The sequence below is a fragment of the Crinia signifera genome, chromosome 7 (assembly GCF_055691185.1).
Source record: "Crinia signifera chromosome 7, ASM5569118v1, whole genome shotgun sequence".
Taxonomy (NCBI): domain Eukaryota; kingdom Metazoa; phylum Chordata; class Amphibia; order Anura; family Myobatrachidae; genus Crinia; species Crinia signifera.
In genome coordinates this window covers 1,911,879-1,937,387 of record NC_139223.1, presented here as the reverse complement: position 1 = coordinate 1,937,387, position 25,509 = coordinate 1,911,879, and the positions used below count along the sequence as shown (strand labels likewise).

Here is a 25,509-nt window from a genome sequence, read left to right as displayed (position 1 = left end):
CAGTATGCCGCTATGCTCAGACACGGTACAGCACCTGACTCATGCTGACAATGCACTGATGCTGATCTACAGTAATACATTGCCCGGAAATTAATGTCTTCTGGGTGACAGTATGCCGCTATGCTCAGACACGGTACAGCACCTGACTCATGCTGACAATGCACCGATGCTGATCTACAGTAATGCATTGCCCGGAAATTAATGTCTTCTGGGTGACAGTATGCCGCTATGCTCAGACACGGTACAGCACCTGACTCATGCTGACAATGCACCGATGCTGATCTACAGTAATACATTGCCCGGAAATTAATGTCTTCTGGGTGACAGTATGCCGCTATGCTCAGACACGGTACAGCACCTGACTCATGCTGACAATGCACTGATGCTGATCTACAGTAATACATTGCCCGGAAATTAATGTCTTCTGGATGACAGTATGCCGCTATGCTCAGACACGGTACAGCACCTGACTCATGCTGACAATGCACCGATGCTGATCTACAGTAATACATTGCCCGGAAGTTCATGTATTCTGGATGACAGTATGCCGCTATGCTCAGACACGGTACAGCACCTGACTCATGCTGACAATGCACCGATGCTGATCTACAGTAATACATTGCCCGGAAATTAATGTCTTCTGGATGACAGTATGCCGCTATGCTCAGACACGGTACAGCACCTGACTCATGCTGACAATGCACTGATGCTGATCTACAGTAATACATTGCCCGGAAATTAATGTCTTCTGGGTGACAGTATGCCGCTATGCTCAGACACGGTACAGCACCTGACTCATGCTGACAATGCACCGATGCTGATCTACAGTAATACATTGCCTGGAAATTAATGTATTCTGGATGACAGTATGCCGCTATGCTCAGACACGGTACAGCACCTGACTCATGCTGACAATGCACCGATGCTGATCTACAGTAATACATTGCCCGGAAATTAATGTCTTCTGGATGACAGTATGCCGCTATGCTCAGACACGGTACAGCACCTGACTCATGCTGACAATGCACTGATGCTGATCTACAGTAATACATTGCCCGGAAATTAATGTCTTCTGGATGACAGTATGCCGCTATGCTCAGACACGGTACAGCACCTGACTCATGCTGACAATGCACTGATGCTGATCTACAGTAATACATTGCCCGGACGTTCATGTCTTCTGGATGACAGTATGCCGCTATGCTCAGACACGGTACAGCACCTGACTTATGCTGACAATGCACCGATGCTGATCTACAGTAATGCATTGCCCGGAAATTAATGTCTTCTGGATGACAGTATGCCGCTATGCTCAGACACGGTACAGCACCTGACTCATGCTGACAATGCACCGATGCTGATCTACAGTAATACATTGCCCGGAAATTAATGTCTTCTGGGTGACAGTATGCCGCTATGCTCAGACACGGTACAGCACCTGACTCATGCTGACAATGCACCGATGCTGATCTACAGTAATACATTGCCCGGAAATTAATGTCTTCTGGGTGACAGTATGCCGCTATGCTCAGACACGGTACAGCACCTGACTCATGCTGACAATGCACTGATGCTGATCTATGAAACAGGTAAATCAGCAAGAAGCAATGGGTTCTTAAGCTTACTTAAAGACCAGTTTATTACACAAACGGTAGAAACTCCAACTCGTGATGAGGCACTCTTGGACTTAGTATTAACAAATAACACAGACTTAGTTTCAAACACAAAAGTAATTGAACAATTAGGGAACAGTGATCACAATATGGTTTCACTGGAAATCAACTTCAGTAAATTACATCAAAAAGGATCTGCAAAAATACTAAACTTCAGAAAAGCGAACTTTGAATTATTCAGGGAAGCCCTAACAGGAATTGGGTGGGAAACGGTTATGGAGGGAAAAAATGCAGAGGAAATGTGGGATACTCTAAAAAAGGTGCTTGATTCACTAACTATTGAATACATTCCTAAAGTAACTAAAGGTAAATTCAACAAAAAAAAGCCACCATGGTTGGACAAAGAAGTAAGGTCAGCTATCAACAATAAAACCAGAGCCTTTAAATTCTATAAAAATAACTTGAATGAGGAGGCGTTCGCAAAATACAAAGAATCAAACAAAACTTGTAAAGGGGTAATCAAAGCAGCTAAAATATTATATGAAGAGCGCATAGCCACTGAAAGCAAAACCAACCCAAAGAAGTTTTTTAAATACATAAATAGTAAACGTTTAATTAAGGAAAACATAGGCCCACTAACTGATACTAGTGGAAAAAGTGTTACTGAGGACAAGGGAAAAGCAAAACTGGGTACTTGTGAGTTATCCGGACGCCCGATTTCTAAATCGGGTCGGATCGGGCGCATCGCATGCGACCATCGGATGCGATGCGATGCGATGCGATGACCCGATTTTTCCATAGGAATCAATGTTAAAATGGACTGAGTCCATTTTAACATGGAATTCAATGGGAAAAAGGGGTCCTTTTCATACCCCTACTATCCAAGTGGGCATGGAGTTGGATATAAACCTGTGGCGAGCGTAGCGAGCCACCGAGCCCGAAGCGTGGCGAGCGTAGCGAGCCCCGCGAGGGGACACGGAATACCGTCCCCTCGCGGGGCTCGCTTCGCTCGCCACGCTTCGGGCTCGGTGGCTCGCTACGCTCGCCACAGGTTTATATCCAACTCCATGCCCACTTGGATAGTAGGGGTATGAAAAGGACCCCTTTTTCCATAGGAATCATTTTAACATTGATTCCTATGGAAAAATCGGGTCATCGCATCCGATGGTCGCATGCGATGCGATGCGATGCGATATCGCATCGCATCGCATCTGATTGTATGCCTTAACTTAAGGCATACAATCAAAAAATCGGGCGTCCAGATAACTCACAAGTACCCAAAACTGTTAAATGAGTTCTTCTCATCAGTATTTACTAAGGGAGAGCAGACTGTGGAACGAACATTTACCACAAACGGGACAAATAAGCCAGATCTCATTGTGGATTTCACACCGAAAGAAATAATACTGAGGCTAAGCAAACTCAAAACAAATAAGTCACCAGGGCCAGATGGGATTCATCCGAGGGTATTAATGGAATTAAGGGATGAACTAGCTACCCCCCTACATTATATCTTTAGCAAGTCACTATCGTCAGGTATAGTACCAAAAGATTGGAGAATAGCAGAGGTAGTGCCAATATTCAAAAAAGGAAGATCCCGCTAATTACAGACCCGTTAGTATAACATCAATTGTGGGTAAACTATTTGAAGGATTTTTAAGGGATGGTATCCAGGAATATTTAGACCATCACCGTCTACTCAGTACTAACCAACATGGGTTCGTGAAAAATCGTTCATGCCAAACTAATCTACTAGGGTTCTATGAAGATGTTAGCAAAAACCTTGATAATGGAAATGCTGTAGATGTGATTTTCCTAGATTTCGCTAAAGCATTTGATACTGTCCCACACAAGAGATTGATTAATAAAATGGAGAACCTAGGATTGGGTGAAAATATCTGCAGATGGGTAGGGAATTGGCTATGTAATAGAGAACAAAGAGTGGTTGTGAATGGTGCCGTATCAGATATGATACCGGTACTAAGTGGAGTGCCCCAGGGTTCGGTTTTGGGGCCCATTTTGTTTAATATTTTTATTAACGATATTGGGATAGGGTTACTCAGCAATGCATCCATCTTTGCGGACGATACAAAACTTAGCAAAGTCATCAAATCATCAGAAGATGTCACCATGGTTCAAAATGATCTTGCAATTCTAGATGAGTGGGCAAAAAAATGGAAGATGAGGTTCAATGTAGATAAATGTAAGGTTATGCACCTTGGGAGACACAACCAGTGTGCAAGTTACAACCTTAGCGGAGAGGAACTGGGTAATTCCATACTTGAAAAGGATCTAGGAGTCCAAATAGACAGCAAACTAGGATGTAGTGCCCATTGTAATGTAGCTACAAAAAAGGCCAACAAAATTCTGGCATGTATTAAGAGGGGAATGGAAACCTGGGACTCGAGGGTAATTATGCCACTGTATAAAGCATTGGTGAGACCTCACCTAGAGTACGGAGTACAGTTCTGGGCCCCACACTATAAAAAGGACATCATAGAATTAGAAAAAGTCCAAAGGCGAGCAACAAAGCTTATTAGGGGAATGGAGAATTTAAGCTACGGGGAGAGATTACGCAATTTGGGACTATTTACATTAGAAAAGAGACGTTTAAGGGGGGACATGCTCAACATGTACAAGTATATCAAGGGCCAATATAAGGAACTGTCACACACCCTATTTTCTACTAGAAAGGAATCTAGGACGCGAGGGCATGAGTATAGATTAGAAGAAAAAAGATTTCATTCAGCTAGTAGAAAGAATTTCTTTACGGTCAGAACAGTCAAACTCTGGAACTCTCTTCCCAGAGAGGTGGTAACGGCTGGCTCATTAAATGCGTTCAAGGCAAAGTTGGACAAACATTTACTGGAGAAAAACATCCATGGGTACAAATAAGAAATATAAATTGTCTGTAAAATACCAGAACCTACCAAATCAGCAATGGATATCTATACCAGGTTGAACTAGATGGACGCAAGTCTTTTTTCAGCCTTACCTACTATGTAACTATGTACAGTAATGCATTGCCTGGAAGTTCATGTCTTCTGGATGACAGTATGCCGCTATGCTCAGACACGGTACAGCATCTCTTTCACTCCGACACCTGATTGGGCATTATGGGCCCTATACCCTACTCCTAACACCGCTCGTCAGTCTGCAGGACAGAGAATACGAGCCGCGGGAGTACGCAAGACAATTCTCTCACAGTGGATATCATCCAATACCTTGTCCATTGCATTATTTCTACCTAGAGTTTCCTACCTTTTCCAAATGGATTGTTGGAGATGTCACTCAACAAAGAAGCAAAAGCAAAGAAATTCTCTGCAGTACGGCTGCCGTATGTTAGATCTGTGCCCTCTAACACTATGGGGCACATTTACCATGATCGCATTTACAATGCGATCTGGGCGGAATATTACCGCCCGATCATATCACTGGAATGTATGACCTGCTGTGCGCAGGGACAGAGCTCCGAAAGGAGCCCATTCCTGCGAAGCCCTGACCCGGAAGCCGGGGGTTAGAGCCTGCTCGGGCAGTGCGATGTGTAGCCATAGGCTACAATGGGCTATCGCCATATCAGAATGACGATAGCCCAGGGCTGCGATGCCGGGCTGCCCGATGTTAATACATCGGGCAGCTTCGCATCCCCCATAGAAACCTATGGGGGATGCGGCCGGCGGCGCTGCAGGGGGTCCCCCTATGATACATTTAGGGGATACTTAATATTTGCGGCTAAACCCCGATAAGGTGTGTTTTTGGGGATTTAGCCGCAAATATGGTTTGATAAATGGGCCCCTAACACTTCTCTTAGAAAGGCCGTACAGCTAACATCCTGGTATAACCTTACAATCTAGTGGTTTTAGGAGCGCTTTCTTAAAAATAAAAAATATGAACGTATGCAGTGTATAAAGTGCTGTATATAGAATATATAAATAATGCCAAACTTTATTTCCTGCCAAATGGAAAAAAGGGTTAATTATTATTAAATGTTTACACTCTTTTGAGTGATTATTTAAGATTGTGGACTTCTTTCAGGTAGCTTAATTCACCCTATACTACCCCACCCTACACTGGGCCCAGGTGATCTAGATTCCATGCAACAGTCTCTCAAGGTGCTACACACGGAGCAATATGATCGCTGGCAATATATTGCTCAGCAATCATATTGCCCCGTGTACCGTTTTCATCTGCGACCAAAGATGGTCGCAGTTGAAAATGTAAACAGTGCTGGGTGAAGAGGCAGGGGATGTCGCTGGTCGGAGGAACATGTTCCTCCGACCAGCGACCATTCAGGGGCTGAAAACGGGAGCGCGCACCCGGCCATTTATCGCTGGTGCACACTCCAATCACTGGCAATATGGTCGCTCAGCGTCCATATTCCCAGCGATTTCAGCCCCTATCGCCCCCGTGTGTACACAGCATTAGGTGGGGATAGTGTAGGGTGAGTGCAAATTAAACTACCTGAGAGAAGTCCACAATTTAATAATATAATAATATTTTTTATTTAAAAAAAAGCGCTAATAAACCCACTAGACTGAATACTAGTAAATACTGACCCCAGTACAGCGCAGTGTACAAACACAATATAACCTTACAACCCTTCAGCTGAGTGCACCCCCTTTTTGAATTACCCCTCCCACTTGGTACCCTCATTGATCTTACTTGATAAAATAATAGGTGTGGTGTGCTGTGTATTACAAGACTGTTGTAACTTGTAACATTTACCGACAAATTAATCAACTAGGGATGGCCATTGACCATCGATGATTAAAAATCATTGATGGTTCATGGCCGATGTCAAATACTTTTGCCATCAATGGGGGAGAACTAGATGGTTTCCCTCCATCAATGGAACAGCAAAACAATGTTTTGCTTTTTTTTTTCTCAAAGTGCCGGAATACGGAGCATAGCTCCGCCCCCAACACCCGCGAAGCCCAACACCCATGTTTTGATTGGCCCACAGGCCAATCAAACACAATGGATGACCATCGATATGTAAAAATATCGATGGTCAGCCATTGCATAGTTTAGCACTATCGATGGTAATGGCAACGATGGTCATCCCTATAATCAACCATTTGTTTCCAGACTTCACACATCTGTTTATTTATTATGTTTGTTGAACATTACATTGAATGGATGGATTTCTTGTACAGTTTTTCTGTATTTTGCAGTTCTTCAATAAAATATATATATATCCAAAGTGGGATAGACTTTCGTTTGCGCTGGTTGTTATAGCAGCACTCTATAAATCCTCCCTGTTAGTGGAGGATGGAATAGATAGATAGAAGAAAAAGATATACAGTAGGGTGCGCTTGATGTGATCCACCACCTCAATCAACAATTAAATGGTAGACCATACAATTAAAATCAATAAAATGTATTAGATCAAAACAGACACGGATTCCATAATCCAATTCTTCCAAAAATGATACCCGACGCGTTTCGTCATAAATGACTTCATCAGGGGTTATGCTCTCTAAACCATTTAAAGTTAGGTTTAAAGATTTCTTGATAGTGTTAAAGATTATGGAAAAGAACTATTTTCCCACAGGATAAGAGAATCTCAAGTAGGATTAAAGGATGATATTTCCACTAGGTATAGTGCAATAACCTGGATCTATGATCTAGCTCCTGTGCTTCCAGTGTCTGAATGCAGCTATATATATATATATATATATATATATATATATATATATATATATATATATAAAGCAGTCTGACATGTGTAGGCTGCATGCAAATGTTGTCAGTATTTACCCGGCAGAGAAACAATATTAATGTATTTGCCGCACTAGCCATGTGGTGTGCCAGACATACACAATTAGTCTGCAACCTGTCTATCTTCTCAGGGACCAGGAGTCAGCTGCTCTGTTCCGGAGATTCCTATTGGTTCCCAGGGACACAGCGAAGGAGCGGCGCAGACCCACATGGTATAGTGTGATTGGTTAGGAGTGTGATGTTCTGTAGTGTGTGATGCCTGAGCTGACACTTTGTTATTTCCATACACAGACATGGCAGTGTACTATGGATAGCCTTAGCGCTATGGACATCAGTATCAATGGAACGCTGACACCTAATCACGCCTGGAAGGTAATGTACACCATATAGTATATACAGGTTTATGGCTGCTATCCACCCCATGCAGGAAGCGCTGCTGCACCCACAGTTCCATATGACATGCCTGTAGTAAAGTCACACTTCTGCTGTTCTCCAGAGGTGTCAGGCTGTGACGGCACAAGGTGTCTGACATATGGGACATATACTGCTAATCCAGGTACTCCGACATCTCAAACAAAGGTATGGGCATAGTCACACATCCAGGACATCCTCAGTGCAGGAGGCCGGCGGCCATTTTCCTGTAGCCGCGGCCGTGTTCTGGAAGCCGCAGGAGGGCTGGAGGAGCTGATCCAGCGCGGCCCGCGGCCAGTGGGTGGGTAAGCGGCCCGGGGGGCATATGGCACTCTGGCCCCCGGCCCAGCCCGCCCCTGTATATGGCTGTCAGAGAGGGAGAGGTACATAGTATGAGAGGGAGGGATGGAGAGATACATGGCTATCAAGGAGAGGGAGAGCTACATGGGGTGAGTGAGGGAAGGAGATATATATATATATATATATATATATCATACTTGCCTATTTTTGAAAACTAGTTTCAGGGAGATTATAGTTTGTAATAGAATTTTGTAAAGCATCACAATGAGTGGGTGTGTCATGCTCCTCCCATAAGGCGTGTCTAGTTCCATATATGGAGAGATTGTGAAAATAGATTGTGAACGTGGCACCTAGAAGCGTGGGTGTGTACTGCTACATCTGAGATGAATCTTTTATAAGGAGTTATATCCAAATGTAGATGATCCCCCAAAGCAGTTAGTGAGAGCTACTATACTTGGTAAAGTGCTGGGAAATGGTGCTGATGATTCAGTGTAAGTGTATCTGTCTCTCATTCCTTATTTCCCCAAAATGTACCAGTGTAATGTGGGCTAAGTGACATGAGGGAGATTGCTAGACTAATGAGGGAGAGAGGGAGATTGCTGCTATGTCAGGGAGCCTCCTGCAGAATGCAGGAGGGGAGGTAACTATGATGTAACAGTGTAATGTGGGCTAGGTGACATGAGGGAGATTGCTAGACTAATGAGGGAGAGAGGGAGATTGCTGCTATGTCAGGGAGTCTCCTGCAGAATGCAGGAGGGGAGGTAACTATGATGTAACAGTGTAATGTGGGCTAGGTGGCATGAGGGAGATTGCTAGACTAATGAGGGAGAGAGGGAGATTGCTGCTATATCAGGGAGTCTCCTGCAGAATGCAGGATGGGAGGTAACTATGATGTAACAGTGTAATGTGGGCTAGGTGACATGAGGGAGATTGCTAGACTAATGAGGGAGAGAGGGAGATTGCTGCTATGTCAGGGAGTCTCCTGCAGAATGCAGGATGGGAGGTAACTATGATGTAACAGTGTAATGTGGACTAGGTGACATGATGGAGATTGCTAGACTAATGAGGGAGAGAGGGAGATTGCTGCTATATCAGGGAGTCTCCTGCAGAATGCAGGAGGGGAGGTAACTATGATGTAACAGTGTAATGTGGGCTAGGTGACATGAGGGAGATTGCTAGACTAATGAGGGAGAGAGGGAGATTGCTGCTATGTCAGGGAGTCTCCTGCAGAATGCAGGAGGGGAGGTAACTATGATGTAACAGTGTAATGTGGGCTAGGTGACATGAGGGAGATTGCTAGACTAATGAGGGAGAGAGGGAGATTGCTGCTATGTCAGGGAGTCTCCTGCAGAATGCAGGAGGGGAGGTAACTATGATGTAACAGTGTAATGTGGGCTAGGTGACATGAGGGAGATTGCTAGACTAATGAGGGAGAGAGGGAGATTGCTTCTATGTCAGGGAGTCTCCTGCAGAATGCAGGAGGGGAGGTAACTATGATGTAACAGTGTAATGTGGGCTAGGTGACATGGGGGAGATTGCTAGACTAATGAGGAAGAGAGAGAGATTGCTGCTATGTCAGGGAGTCTCCTGCAGAATGCAGGAGGGGAGGTAACTATGATGTAACAGTGTAATGTGGGCTAGGTGACATGAGGGAGATTGCTGGACTAATGAGGGAGAGAGGGAGATTGCTGCTATGTCAGGGAGTCTCCTGCAGAATGCAGGAGGGGAGGTAACTATGATGTAACTGTGTAATGTGGGCTAGGTGACATGCGGGAGATTGCTAGACTAATGAGGGAGAGAGGGAGATTGCTGCTATGTCAGGGAGTCTCCTGCAGAATGCAGGAGGGGAGGTAACTATGATGTAACAGTGTAATGTGGGCTAGGTGACATGAGGGAGATTGCTAGACTAATGAGGGAGAGAGGGAGATTGTTGCTATGTCAGGGAGTCCCCTGCAGAATGCAGGAGGGGAGGTAACTATGGTGTAACAGTGTAATGTGGGCTAGGGGACATGAGGGAGATTTCTAGACTAATGAGGGAGAGAGGGAGATTGCTGCTATGTCAGGGAGTCTCCTGCAGAATGCAGGAGGGGAGGGAACTATGATGTAACAGTGCAATGTGGGCTAGGTGACATGAGGGAGATTGCTAGACTAATGAGGGAGAGAGGGAGATTGCTGCTATGTCAGGGAGATCTCATGCAGGAGGGGAGGTAACTATGATGTAACAGTGTAATGTGGGCTAGGTGACATGCGGGAGATTGTTATACTAATGAGGAAGAGAGAGAGATTGCTGTTATGTCAGGGAGTCTCCTGCAGAATGCAGGAGGGGAGGTAACTATGGTGTAACAGTGTAATGTGGGCTAGGGGACATGAGGGAGATTGCTAGACTAATGAGGGAGAGAGGGAGATTGCTGCTATGTCAGGGAGTCTCCTGCAGAATGCAGGAGGGGAGGGAACTATGATGTAACAGTGCAATGTGGGCTGGGTGACATGAGGGAGATTGCTAGACTAATGAGGGAGAGAGGGAGATTGCTGCTATGTCAGGGAGTCTCCTGCAGAATGCAGGAGGGGAGGTAACTATGATGTAACAGTGTAATGTGTGCTAGGTGACATGAGGGAGATTGCTAGACTAATGAGGGAGAGAGGGAGATTGCTGCTATGTCAGGGAGTCTCCTGCAGAATGCTGGAGGGGAGGTAACTATGATGTAACAGTGTAATGTGTGCTAGGTGACATGAGGGAGATTGCTAGACTAATGAGGGAGAGAGGGAGATTGCTGCTATGTCAGGGAGTCTCCTGCAGAATGCAGGAGGGGAGGTAACTATGATGTAACAGTGTAATGTGGGCTAGGTGACATGAGGGAGATTGCTAGACTAATGAGGGAGAGAGGGAGATTGCTGCTATGTCAGGGAGTCTCCTGCAGAATGCAGGAGGGGAGGTAACTATGATGTAACAATGTAATGTGGGCTAGGTGACATGAGGGAGATTGCTAGACTAATGAGGGAGAGAGGGAGATTGCTGCTATGTCAGGGAGTCTCCTGCAGAATGCAGGAGGGGAGGGAACTATGATGTAACAGTGCAATGTGGGCTGGGTGACATGAGGGAGATTGCTAGACTAATGAGGGAGAGAGGGAGATTGCTGCTATGTCAGGGAGTCTCCTGCAGAATGCAGGAGGGGAGGTAACTATGATGTAACAGTGTAATGTGTGCTAGGTGACATGAGGGAGATTGCTAGACTAATGAGGGAGAGAGGGAGATTGCTGCTATGTCAGGGAGTCTCCTGCAGAATGCAGGAGGGGAGGTAACTATGATGTAACAGTGTAATGTGTGCTAGGTGACATGAGGGAGATTGCTAGACTAATGAGGGAGAGAGGGAGATTGCTGCTATGTCAGGGAGTCTCCTGCAGAATGCAGGAGGGGAGGGAACTATGATGTAACAGTGCAATGTGGGCTGGGTGACATGAGGGAGATTGCTAGACTAATGAGGGAGAGAGGGAGATTGCTGCTATGTCAGGGAGTCTCCTGCAGAATGCAGGAGGGGAGGTAACTATGATGTAACAGTGTAATGTGGGCTAGGTGACATGAGGGAGATTGCTAGACTAATGAGGGAGAGAGGGAGATTGCTGCTATGTCAGGGAGTCTCCTGCAGAATGCAGGAGGGGAGGTAACTATGATGTAACAGTGTAATGTGTGCTAGGTGACATGAGGGAGATTGCTAGACTAATGAGGGAGAGAGGGAGATTGCTGCTATGTCAGGGAGTCTCCTGCAGAATGCAGGAGGGGAGGTAACTATGATGTAACAGTGTAATGTGGGCTAGGTGACATGAGGGAGATTGCTAGACTAATGAGGGAGAGAGGGAGATTGCTGCTATGTCATTGAGTCTCCTGCAGAATGCAGGAGGGGAGGTAACTATGATGTAACAATGTAATGTGGGCTAGGTGACATGAGGGAGATTGCTAGACTAATGAGGAGAGAGGGAGATTGCTGTTATGTCAGGGAGTCTCCTGCAGAATGTAGGAGGGGAGGTAACTATGATGTAACAGTGTAATGTGGGCTAGGTGACATGAGGGAGATTGCTAGACTAATGAGGAGAGAGGGAGATTGCTGTTATGTCAGGGAGTCTCCTGCAGAATACAGGGGGGGAGGTAACTATGATGTAACAGTGTAATGTGGGCTAGGTGACATGAGGGAGATTGCTAGACTAATGAGGAGAGAGGGAGATTGCTGTTATGTCAGGGAGTCTCCTGCAGAATACAGGAGGGGAGGTAACTCTGATATATATCTATCAGAGAGAGGGAGAGGTACATAGGCCCATATTTAATGCGACCAGCGAGCGACCGTTTAACACCTGCGCTGGCCGCTCATCCTATTCAATGTTTCGGGGGAACCCTCGCTTTCTTTTACTACAAATATGTTAAAATGGGGGGGGGCAAAAATGTTGTGCCTAGGGGCAACCTGACCCCTAAATTCCCCCCCGGATCCAGCCATATGTAACTACAAGCAAGTATCTGGGATCTGTATACCTGTAACACCATCACATGCATTCGATGGCACAGTAAGTCCATCCAGCTGTGTCGACAAGGTGACAGCAGATGGCACAATAATTCCTCCCAGCTGTGTCGACAAGGTGACAGCAGATGGCACAGTAAGTCCACCCAGCTGTGTCGACAAGGTGACAGCAGATGGCACAGTAAGTCCACCCAGCTGTGTCGACAAGGTGACAGCAGATGGCACAGTAAGTCCACCCAGCTGTGTCGACAAGGTGACAGCGGTTGCATTGGGCGCTTTTGCTGCAGTGGTAGAAGCCATCACATTGGTGTCGCCTGTAATTGCTGCACTACAGAAGATGATTCCTACCACACCTGTATGATTTCTGTGCGTCTGACCAAAGCCTTCCTCCTAATTCTATCATTTACACAGGGCAGCCTCACACGTGGTACATGCAGATACGTGGTACATGCAGATACATATAGATACTGTACATGGGACATACAGATACATGGTATATATAGATACTGTAGGTGGTACATACAGATACGTGGTACATACAGATGCCTGGTATATATAGATACTGTACGTGGTACATAAAGCTATGTGGTACATACAGATACATTTAGATACTGTACGTGGTACATACAGATACGTGGTACATACAGATACCTGGTATATATAGACATGTGGTACATACAGATACCTGGTATATATATATATATATATAGATACTGTACGTGGTACATACAGATACCTGGTATATATAGATACTGTACGTGGGACATACAGATACATGGTTTATATAGATACTGTACGTGGTACATACAGCTATGTGGTATATACAGATACATATGATACTGTACGTGGGACATACAGATACGTGGTACATACAGATACATGGTTTATATAGATACTGTACGTGGGACATACAGATATGTGGTACATACAGATACATATAGATACTGTACGTGGTACATACAGATACCTGGTACATACAGATACCTGGTATATATAGATACTGTACATGGTACATACAGATACCTGGTATATATAGATACTGTACGTGGTACATACAGATACCTGGTATATATAGATACTGTACGTGGGACATACAGATATGTGGTACATACAGATACCTGGTATATATAGATACTTACGTGGGACATACAGATACGTGGTACATACAGATACCTGGTATATATAGATACTGTACGTGGGACATACAGATACGTGGGACATACAGATACCTGGTATATAGATACTGTACGTGGGACATACAGATACGTGGTACATACAGATACTGTACGTGGGACATACAGATACCTGGTATATATAGATACTGTACGTGGGACATACAGATACCTGGTACATACAGATACTGTACGTGGGACATACAGATACGTGGGACATACAGATACCTGGTATATATAGATACTGTACGTGGGACATACAGATACGTGGGACATACAGATACCTGGTATATATAGATAATGTACGTGGGACATACAGATACGTGGTACATACAGATACTGTACGTGGGACATACAGATACCTGGTACATACAGATACCTGGTACATACAGATACTGTACGTGGGATATACAGATACGTGGGACATACAGATACCTGGTATATATAGATACTGTACGTGGGACATACAGATACCTGGTATATATAGATACTGTACGTGGGACATACAGATACGTGGTACATACAGATACTGTACCTGGGACATACAGATACGTGGGACATACAGATACCTGGTATATATAGATACTGTACGTGGGACATACAGATACCTGGTACATACAGATACTGTATGTGGGACATACAGATACGTGGGACATACAGATACGTGGGACATACAGATACCTGGTATATATAGATACTGTACGTGGGACATACAGATACCTGGTACATACAGATACTGTACGTGGGACATACAGATACCTTGTATATATAGATACTGTACGTGGGACGTACAGATACGTGGGACATACAGATACCTGGTATATATAGATACTGTACGTGGTACATACAGATACGTGGTACATACAGATACGTGGGACATACAGATACCTGGTATATATAGATACTGTACGTGGGACATACAGATACCTGGTATATATAGATACTGTACGTGGGACATACAGATACGTGGGACATACAGATACGTGGTACATACAGATACGTGGGACATACAGATACGTGGTACATACAGATACCTGGTATATATAGATACTGTACGTGGGACAAACAGATACCTGGTATATATAGATACTGTACGTGGGACATACAGATACGTGGGACATACAGATACGTGGTACATACAGATACGTGGTACATACAGATACGTGGTACATACAGATAGTGGCATCAGCCGGCAGGACACTGATGTGATTATTGGGAAAGCAGAGACCTGGGGTCAGAGGCTGATGAGCAGTGTTAGAGTGAATGGACATGGGAGCTCACACTCTATAGGGGAGGGTCAGGCAGTGAGTGAGGATACATGTAACCAGCACGGAGATAACATGCTGCCTGTGTGTCCTCCAGGTACCGACGTCTGTGTGCGTGAACAGCACGGTGACCATCCAGTACAACGAGAGCCAATATCACAGCGACATGGAGCGCACATATCATACCGTGAAGGTACCGTGACCAGATTATCCATGTGCTACAGTACACGCTTATAGTTATTACATGTGTCCCTCTCTGTCCCGTCCTATGTTCCCAGTGTCCTGCTGTCCTATACATGTTACCCAGGTCTCTCTGCACATGTTACATCTGCCCCTCCTGCAGTGCAACATGGTGATACCCAGGTCTCTCTGCACATGTTACATCTGCCCCTCCTCCAGTGCAACACGCTGATACCGAGGTCTCTCTGCACATGTTACATCTGCCCCTCCTGCAGTGCAGCATGGTGTTACCCAGGTCTCTCTGCACATGTTACATCTGTCCCTCCTGCAGTGCAGCATGGTGTTACCCAGGTCTCTCTGCACATGTTACATCTCCCCCACCTGCAGTGCAGCATGGTGTTACCCAGGTCTCTCTGCACCTGTTACATCTGCCCCCCCCCCCCCCCTGCAGTGCAGCATGGTGTTACCCAGGTCTCTCTGCACATGTTACATCTGCCCCTCCTGCAGTGCAGCACAGTGATACCCAGGTCTCTCTGCACATGTTACATCTGCCCCTCCTCCAGTGCAACACGCTGATACCCAGGTCTCTCTGCACATGTTACATCTGCCCCCTCCTGCAGTGCAGCATGGTGTTACCCAGGTCTCTCTGCACATGTTACATCTGTCCCTCCTGCAGTGCAGCATGGTGTTACCCAGGTCTCTCTGCACATGTTACATCTGTCCCTCCTGCAGTGCAGCATGGTGTTACCCAGGTCTCTCTGCACATGTTACATCTGCCCCTCCTCCAGTGCAACACGCTGATACCGAGGTCTCTCTGCACATGTTACATCTGCCCCTCCTGCAGTGCAGCATGGTGTTACCCAGGTCTCTCTGCACATGTTACATCTGCCCCTCCTGCAGTGCCGCATGGTGTTACCCAGGTCTCTCTGCACATGTTACATCTGCCCCTCCTGCAGTGCAGCATGGTGTTACCCAGGTCTCTCTGCACATGTTACATCTGCCCCTCCTGCAGTGCCGCATGGTGTTACCCAGGTCTCTCTGCACATGTTACATCTGCCCCTCCTGCAGTGCAGCATGGTGTTACCCAGGTCTCTCTGCACATGTTACATCTGTCCCTCCTGCAGTGCAGCATGGTGTTACCCAGGTCTCTCTGCACATGTTACATGTGCCCCTCCTCCAGTGCAACACGCTGATACCCAGGTCTCTCTGCACATGTTACATCTGCCCCTCCTCCAGTGCAACACGCTGATACCCAGGTCTCTCTGCACATGTTACATCTGCCCCTCCTGCAGTGCAGCATGGTGTTACCCAGGTCTCTCTGCACGTTACATCTGCCCCACCTGCAGTGCAGCACAGTGTTACCCAGGTCTCTCTGCACATGTTACATCTGTCCCTCCTGCAGTGCAGCATGGTGTTACCCAGGTCTCTCTGCACATGTTACATCTGCCCCTCCTCCAGTGCAACACGCTGATACCCAGGTCTCTCTGCACATGTTACATCTGCCCCTCCTCCAGTGCAACACGCTGATACCCAGGTCTCTCTGCACATGTTACATCTGCCCCTCCTCCAGTGCAACACGCTGATACCCAGGTCTCTCTGCACATGTTACATCTGCCCCTCCTGCAGTGCAGCATGGTGTTACCCAGGTCTCTCTGCACATGTTACATCTGCCCCTCCTGCAGTGCAGCATGGTGTTACCCAGGTCTCTCTGCACATGTTACATCTGTCCCTCCTGCAGTGCAGCATGGTGTTACCCAGGTCTCTCTGCACATGTTACATCTGCCCCTCCTCCAGTGCAACACGCTGATACCGAGGTCTCTCTGCACATGTTACATCTGCCCCTCCTGCAGTGCAGCATGGTGTTACCCAGGTCTCTCTGCACATGTTACATCTGCCCCTCCTGCAGTGCAGCATGGTGTTACCCAGGTCTCTCTGCACATGTTACATCTGCCCCTCCTGCAGTGCCGCATGGTGTTACCCAGGTGTCTCTGCACATGTTACATCTGCCCCTCCTGCAGTGCAGCATGGTGTTACCCAGGTCTCTCTGCACGTTACATCTGCCCCACCTGCAGTGCAGCACAGTGTTACCCAGGTCTCTCTGCACATGTTACATCTGTCCCTCCTGCAGTGCAGCATGGTGTTACCCAGGTCTCTCTGCACATGTTACATCTGCCCCTCCTCCAGTGCAACACGCTGATACCCAGGTCTCTCTGCACATGTTACATCTGCCCCTCCTCCAGTGCAACATGGTGTTACCCAGGTCTCTCTGCACATGTTACATCTGCCCCTCCTGCAGTGCAGCATGGTGTTACCCAGGTCTCTCTGCACATGTTACATCTGTCCCTCCTGCAGTGCAGCATGGTGTTACCCAGGTCTCTCTGCACATGTTACATCTGCCCCTCCTCCAGTGCAACACGCTGATACCGAGGTCTCTCTGCACATGTTACATCTGCCCCTCCTGCAGTGCAGCATGGTGTTACCCAGGTCTCTCTGCACATGTTACATCTGTCCCTCCTGCAGTGCAGCATGGTGTTACCCAGGTCTCTGCACATGTTACATCTGCCCCCCTGCAGTGCAGCATGGTGTTACCCAGGTCTCTCTGCGCATGTTACATCTGTCCCTCCTGCAGTGCAGCATGGTGTTACCCAGGTCTCTCTGCACATGTTACATCTGCCCCCCTGCAGTGCAGCATGGTGTTACCTAGGTCTCTCTGCACGTTACATCTGCCCCTCCTGCAGTACAGCATGGTGTTACCCAGGTCTCTCTGCACATGTTACATCTGTCCCTCCTGCAGTGCAACACGGTGATACCGAGGTCTCTCTGCACATGTTACATCTGCCCCTCCTGCAGTGCAGCATGGTGTTACCCAGGTGTCCCAGCACATGTTACATCTGTCCCTCCTGCAGTGCAGCATGGTGTTACCCAGGTCTCTCTGCACATGTTACATCTGCCCCTCCTGCAGTGCAGCATGGTGTTACCCAGATCTCTCTGCACATGTTACATCTGTCGCTCCTTCAGTGCAGCATGGTGTTACCCAGGTCTCTCTGCACATGTTACATCTGCCCCTCCTCCAGTGCAACACGCTGATACCGAGGTCTCTCTGCACATGTTACATCTGCCCCTCCTGCAGTGCAGCATGGTGTTACCCATGTCTCTCTGCACATGTTACATCTGTCCCTCCTGCAGTGCAGCATGGTGTTACCCAGGTCTCTGCACATGTTACATCTGCCCCCCTGCAGTGCAGCATGGTGTTACCCAGGTCTCTCTGCGCATGTTACATCTGTCCCTCCTGCAGTGCAGCATGGTGTTACCCAGGTCTCTCTGCACATGTTACATCTGCCCCCCTGCAGTGCAGCATGGTGTTACCTAGGTCTCTCTGCACGTTACATCTGCCCCTCCTGCAGTACAGCATGGTGTTACCCAGGTCTCTCTGCACATGTTACATCTGTCCCTCCTGCAGTGCAACACGGTGATACCGAGGTCTCTCTGCACATGTTACATCTGCCCCTCCTGCAGTGCAGCATGGTGTTACCCAGGTGTCCCAGCACATGTTACATCTGTCCCTCCTGCAGTGCAGCATGGTGTTACCCAGGTCTCTCTGCACATGTTACATCTGCCCCTCCTGCAGTGCAGCATGGTGTTACCCAGGTCTCTCTGCACATGTTACATCTGTCCCTCCTGCAGTGCAGCATGGTGTTACCCAGGTCTCTCTGCACCTGTTACATCTGCCCCACCTGCAGTGCAGCATGGTGTTACCCAGGTCATTCTGCACATGTTACATCTGTCCCTCCTGCAGTGCAACACGGTGATACCGAGGTCTCTCTGCACATGTTACATCTGCCCCTCCTGCAGTGCAGCATGGTGTTACCCAGGTCTCTCTGCACATGTTACATCTGCCCCCCTGCAGTGCAGCATGGTGTTACCCAGGTCTCTCTGCACATGTTACATCTGCCCCTCCTGCAGTGCAACACGCTGATACCCAGGTCTCTCTGCACATGTTACATCTGCCCCTCCTCCAGTGCAACACGCTGATACCCAGGTCTCTCTGCACATGTTACATCTGCCCCTCCTGCAGTGCAGCATGGTGTTACCCAGGTCTCTCTGCACGTTACATCTGCCCCACCTGCAGTGCAGCACAGTGTTACCCAGGTCTCTCTGCACATGTTACATCTGTCCCTCCTGCAGTGCAGCATGGTGTTACCCAGGTCTCTCTGCACATGTTACATCTGCCCCTCCTCCAGTGCAACACGCTGATACCCAGGTCTCTCTGCACATGTTACATCTGCCCCTCCTCCAGTGCAACACGCTGATACCCAGGTCTCTCTGCACATGTTACATCTGCCCCTCCTGCAGTGCAGCATGGTGTTACCCAGGTCTCTCTGCACATGTTACATCTGCCCCTCCTGCAGTGCAGCATGGTGTTACCCAGGTCTCTCTGCACATGTTACATCTGTCCCTCCTGCAGTGCAGCATGGTGTTACCCAGGTCTCTCTGCACATGTTACATCTGCCCCTCCTCCAGTGCAACACGCTGATACCGAGGTCTCTCTGCACATGTTACATCTGCCCCTCCTGCAGTGCAGCATGGTGTTACCCAGGTCTCTCTGCACATGTTACATCTGCCCCTCCTGCAGTGCAGCATGGTGTTACCCAGGTCTCTCTGCACATGTTACATCTGCCCCTCCTGCAGTGCAGCATGGTGTTACCCAGGTCTCTCTGCACATGTTACATCTGCCCCTCCTGCAGTGCAGCATGGTGTTACCCAGGTCTCTCTGCACATGTTACATCTGCCCCTCCTGCAGTGCAGCATGGTGTTACCCAGGTTTCTCTGCACGTTACATCTGCCCCACCTGCAGTGCAGCACAGTGTTACCCAGGTCTCTCTGCACATGTTACATCTGTCCCTCCTGCAGTGCAGCATGGTGTTACCCAGGTCTCTCTGCACATGTTACATCTGCCCCTCCTCCAGTGCAACACGCTGATACCCAGGTCTCTCTGCACATGTTACATCTGCCCCTCCTCCAGTGCAACACGCTGATACCCAGGTCTCTCTGCACATGTTACATCTGCCCCTCCTGCAGTGCAGCATGGTGTTACCCAGGTCTCTGCACATGTTACATCTGCCCCTCCTGCAGTGCAGCATGGTGTTACCCAGGTCTCTCTGCACATGTTACATCTGTCCCTCCTGCAGTGCAACACGCTGATACCGAGGTCTCTCTGCACATGTTACATCTGCCCCTCCTGCAGTGCAGCATGGTGTTACCCAGGTCTCTCTGCACATGTTACATCTGTCCCTCCTGCAGTGCAGCATGGTGTTACCCAGGTCTCTGCACATGTTACATCTGCCCCCCTGCAGTGCAGCATGGTGTTACCCAGGTCTCTCTGCGCATGTTACATCTGTCCCTCCTGCAGTGCAGCATGGTGTTACCCAGGTCTCTCTGCACATGTTACATCTGCCCCCCTGCAGTGCAGCATGGTGTTACCTAGGTCTCTCTGCACGTTACATCTGCCCCTCCTGCAGTACAGCATGGTGTTACCCAGGTCTCTCTGCACATGTTACATCTGTCCCTCCTGCAGTGCAACACGGTGATACCGAGGTCTCTCTGCACATGTTACATCTGCCCCTCCTGCAGTGCAGCATGGTGTTACCCAGGTGTCCCAGCACATGTTACATCTGTCCCTCCTGCAGTGCAGCATGGTGTTACCCAGGTCTCTCTGCACATGTTACATCTGCCCCTCCTGCAGTGCAGCATGGTGTTACCCAGGTCTCTCTGCACATGTTACATCTGTCCCTCCTGCAGTGCAGCATGGTGTTACCCAGGTCTCTCTGCACCTGTTACATCTGCCCCACCTGCAGTGCAGCATGGTGTTACCCAGGTCATTCTGCACATGTTACATCTGTCCCTCCTGCAGTGCAACACGGTGATACCGAGGTCTCTCTGCACATGTTACATCTGCCCCTCCTGCAGTGCAGCATGGTGTTACCCAGGTCTCTCTGCACATGTTACATCTGCCCCCCTGCAGTGCAGCATGGTGTTACCCAGGTCTCTCTGCACATGTTACATCTGCCCCTCCTGCAGTGCAACACGCTGATACCCAGGTCTCTCTGCACATGTTACATCTGCCCCTCCTCCAGTGCAGCATGGTGTTACCCAGGTCTCTCTGCACATGTTACATCTGTCCCTCCTGCAGTGCAGCATGGTGTTACCCAGGTCTCTCTGTACATGTTACATCTGCCCCTCCTGCAGTGCAACACGCTGATACCCAGGTCTCTCTGCACATGTTACATCTGCCCCCTGCAGTGCAGCATGGTGTTACCCAGGTCTCTCTGCACATGTTGCATCTGCCCCTCTGCAGTGCAGCATGGTGTTACCCAGGTCTCTCTGCACATGTTACATCTGCCCCCCTGCAGTGCAGCATGGTGTTACCCAGGTCTCTCTGCACATGTTGCATCTGCCCCCCTGCAGTGCAGCATGGTGTTACCCAGGTCTCTCTGCACATGTTACATCTGCCCCTCCTGCAGTGCAACACGCTGATACCCAGGTCTCTCTGCACATGTTACATCTGCCCCCCTGCAGTGCAGCATGGTGTTAGCCAGGTCTCTCTGCACATGTTACATCTGCCCCCCGCAGTGCAGCATGGTGTTAGCCAGGTCTCCCTGCACATGTTACATCTGCCCCCCCGCAGTGCAGCATGGTGTTACCCAGGTCTCTCTGCACATGTTACATCTGTCCCTCCTGCAGTGCAGCATGGTGTTACCTAGGTCTCTCTGCACATGTTACATCTGCCCCTCCTGCAGTGCAACACGCTGATACCCAGGTCTCTCTGCACATGTTACATCTGCCCCCTGCAGTGCAGCATGGTGTTACCCAGGTCTCTCTGCACATGTTGCATCTGCCCCCCTGCAGTGCAGCATGGTGTTACCCAGGTCTCTCTGCACATGTTACATCTGCCCCCCTGCAGTGCAGCATGGTGTTACCCAGGTCTCTCTGCACATGTTGCATCTGCCCACCTGCAGTGCAGCATGGTGTAACCCAGGTCTCTCTGCACATGTTACATCTGCCCCTCCTGCAGTGCAACACGCTGATACCCAGGTCTCTGCACATGTTACATCTGCCCCCCTGCAGTGCAACATGGTGTTAGCCAGGTCTCTCTGCACATGTTACATCTGCCCCCCGCAGTGCAGCATGGTGTTACCCAGGTCTCCCTGCACATGTTACATCTGCCCCCCCGCAGTGCAGCATGGTGTTAGCCAGGTCTCTCTGCACATGTTACATCTGCCCCCTGCAGTGCAGCACGGTGTTACCCAGGTCTCTCTGCACATGTTACATCTGTCCCTCCTGCAGTGCAGCATGGTGTTACCCAGGTCTCTCTGCACATGTTACATCTGCCCCTCCTGCAGTGCAGCATGGTGTTACCCAGGTCTCTCTGCACATGTTACATCTGCCCCACCTGCAGTGCAGCATGGTGTTACCCAGGTCTCTCTGCACATGTTACATCTGCCCCCTGCAGTGCAGCATGGTGTTACCGAGGTCTCTCTGCACATGTTACATCTGCCTCCTGCAGTGCAGCATGGTGTTACCCAAGTCTCTCTGCACATGTTACATCTGCCTCACCTGCAGTGCAGCATGGTGTTACCCAGGTCTCTCTGCACATGTTACATCTGCCTCCTGCAGTGCACCATGGTGTAACCCAGGTCTCTCTGCACATGTTACATCTGGTCCCCTGCAGTGCAGCATGGTGTTACCCAGGTCTCTCTGCACATGTTACATCTGCCCCACCTGCAGTACAGCATGGTGTTACCCAGGTCTCTCTGCACATGTTACATCTGCCCCCTGCAGTACAGCATGGTGTTACCCAGGTCTCTCTGCACATGTTACATCTGCCCCTCCTGCAGTGCAGCATGGTGTTACCCAGGTCTCTCTGCACATGTTACATCTGTCCCTCCTGCAGTGCAGCATGGTGTTACCCAGGTCTCTCTGCACATGTTACATCTGCCCCCCTGTAGTGCAGCATGGTGTTACCCAGGTCTCTCTGCACTTGTTACATCTGCCCCACCTGCAGTACAGCAAGGTGTTACCCAGGTCTCTCTGCACATGTTACATCTGCCCCACCTGCAGTGCAACATGGTGTTACCCAGGTCTCTCTGCACATGTTACATCTGTCCCACCTACAGTGCAGCATGGTGTTACCCAGGTCTCTCTGCACGTTACATCTGTCCCGCCTGCAGTGCAGTATGGTGTTACCCAGGTCTCTCTGCACATGTTACATCTGCCCCACCTGCAGTGCAGCATGGTGTTACCCAGGTCTCTCTGCACATGTTACATCTGCCCCACCTGCAGTACAGCATGGTGTTACCCACGTCTCTCTGCACATGTTACATCTGCCCCTCCTGCAGTGCAGCATGGTGTTACCCAGGTCTCTCTGCACATGTTACATCTGCCCCACCTGCAGTGCAGCATGGTGTTACCCAGGTCTCTCTGCACATGTTACATCTGCCCCACCTGCAGTACAGCATGGTGTTACCCAGGTCTCTCTGCACATGTTACATCTGCCCCTCCTGCAGTGCAGCATGGTGTTACCCAGGTCTCTCTGCACATGTTACATCTGTCCCTCCTGCAGTGCAGCATGGTGTTACCCAGGTCTCTCTGCACCTGTTACATCTGCCCCACCTGCAGTGCAGCATGGTGTTACCCAGGTCATTCTGCACATGTTACATCTGTCCCTCCTGCAGTGCAACACGGTGATACCGAGGTCTCTCTGCACATGTTACATCTGCCCCTCCTGCAGTGCAGCATGGTGTTACCCAGGTCTCTCTGCACATGTTACATCTGCCCCCCTGCAGTGCAGCATGGTGTTACCCAGGTCTCTCTGCACATGTTACATCTGCCCCTCCTGCAGTGCAACACGCTGATACCCAGGTCTCTCTGCACATGTTACATCTGCCCCTCCTCCAGTGCAGCATGGTGTTACCCAGGTCTCTCTGCACATGTTACATCTGTCCCTCCTGCAGTGCAGCATGGTGTTACCCAGGTCTCTCTGTACATGTTACATCTGCCCCTCCTGCAGTGCAACACGCTGATACCCAGGTCTCTCTGCACATGTTACATCTGCCCCCTGCAGTGCAGCATGGTGTTACCCAGGTCTCTCTGCACATGTTGCATCTGCCCCTCTGCAGTGCAGCATGGTGTTACCCAGGTCTCTCTGCACATGTTACATCTGCCCCCCTGCAGTGCAGCATGGTGTTACCCAGGTCTCTCTGCACATGTTGCATCTGCCCCCCTGCAGTGCAGCATGGTGTTACCCAGGTCTCTCTGCACATGTTACATCTGCCTCACCTGCAGTGCAGCATGGTGTTACCCAGGTCTCTCTGCACATGTTACATCTTCCTCCTGCAGTGCACCATGGTGTAACCCAGGTCTCTCTGCACATGTTACATCTGGTCCCCTGCAGTGCAGCATGGTGTTACCCAGGTCTCTCTGCACATGTTACATCTGCCCCACCTGCAGTACAGCATGGTGTTACCCAGGTCTCTCTGCACATGTTACATCTGCCCCCTGCAGTACAGCATGGTGTTACCCAGGTCTCTCTGCACATGTTACATCTGCCCCTCCTGCAGTGCAGCATGGTGTTACCCAGGTCTCTCTGCACATGTTACATCTGTCCCGCCTGCAGTGCAGTATGGTGTTACCCAGGTCTCTCTGCACATGTTACATCTGCCCCACCTGCAGTGCAGCATGGTGTTACCCAGGTCTCTCTGCACATGTTACATCTGCCCCACCTGCAGTACAGCATGGTGTTACCCAGGTCTCTCTGCACATGTTACATCTGCCCCACCTGCAGTGCAACATGGTGTTACCCAGGTCTCTCTGCACATGTTACATCTGTCCCTCCTGCAGTGCAGCATGGTGTTACCCAGGTCTCTCTGCACATGTTACATCTGCCCCCTGCAGTGCAGCATGGTGTTACCCAGGTCTCTCTGCACATTACATCTGTCCCGCCTGCAGTGCAGTATGGTGTTACACAGGTCTCTCTGCACATGTTACATCTGCCCCACCTGCAGTGCAGCATGGTGTTACCCAGGTCTCTCTGCACATGTTACATCTGCCCTGCCTGCAGTGCAGCATGGTGTAACCCAGGTCTCTCTGCACATGTTACATCTCCCCCACATGCAGTGCAGCATGGTGTTACCCAGGTCTCTCTGCACATGTTACATCTGCCCCACCTGCAGTGCAGCATGCTGTTACCCAGGTCTCTCTGCACGTGTTACATCTGCCCCACCTGCAGTGCAGCATGGTGTTACCCAGGTCTCTCTGCACATGTTACATCTGCCCCGCCTCCCTC

At 49.0% G+C, this 25,509-nt stretch overlaps 1 protein-coding gene across 1 annotated transcript in view; it reads left to right on the top strand.

The window, feature by feature from the left end:
- Positions 1-25,509, top strand: part of ITGAL (integrin subunit alpha L) — a 218,150-nt gene that overhangs the window by 169,953 nt on the left and 22,688 nt on the right. Inside the window, exons 26-28 of the mRNA XM_083152209.1 lie at positions 7,466-7,546; positions 7,626-7,706; positions 15,085-15,180. Of these exons, the coding sequence (XP_083008335.1) occupies positions 7,466-7,546; positions 7,626-7,706; positions 15,085-15,180 (258 nt within the window). The remainder of the gene's footprint in view (positions 1-7,465; positions 7,547-7,625; positions 7,707-15,084; positions 15,181-25,509) is intronic.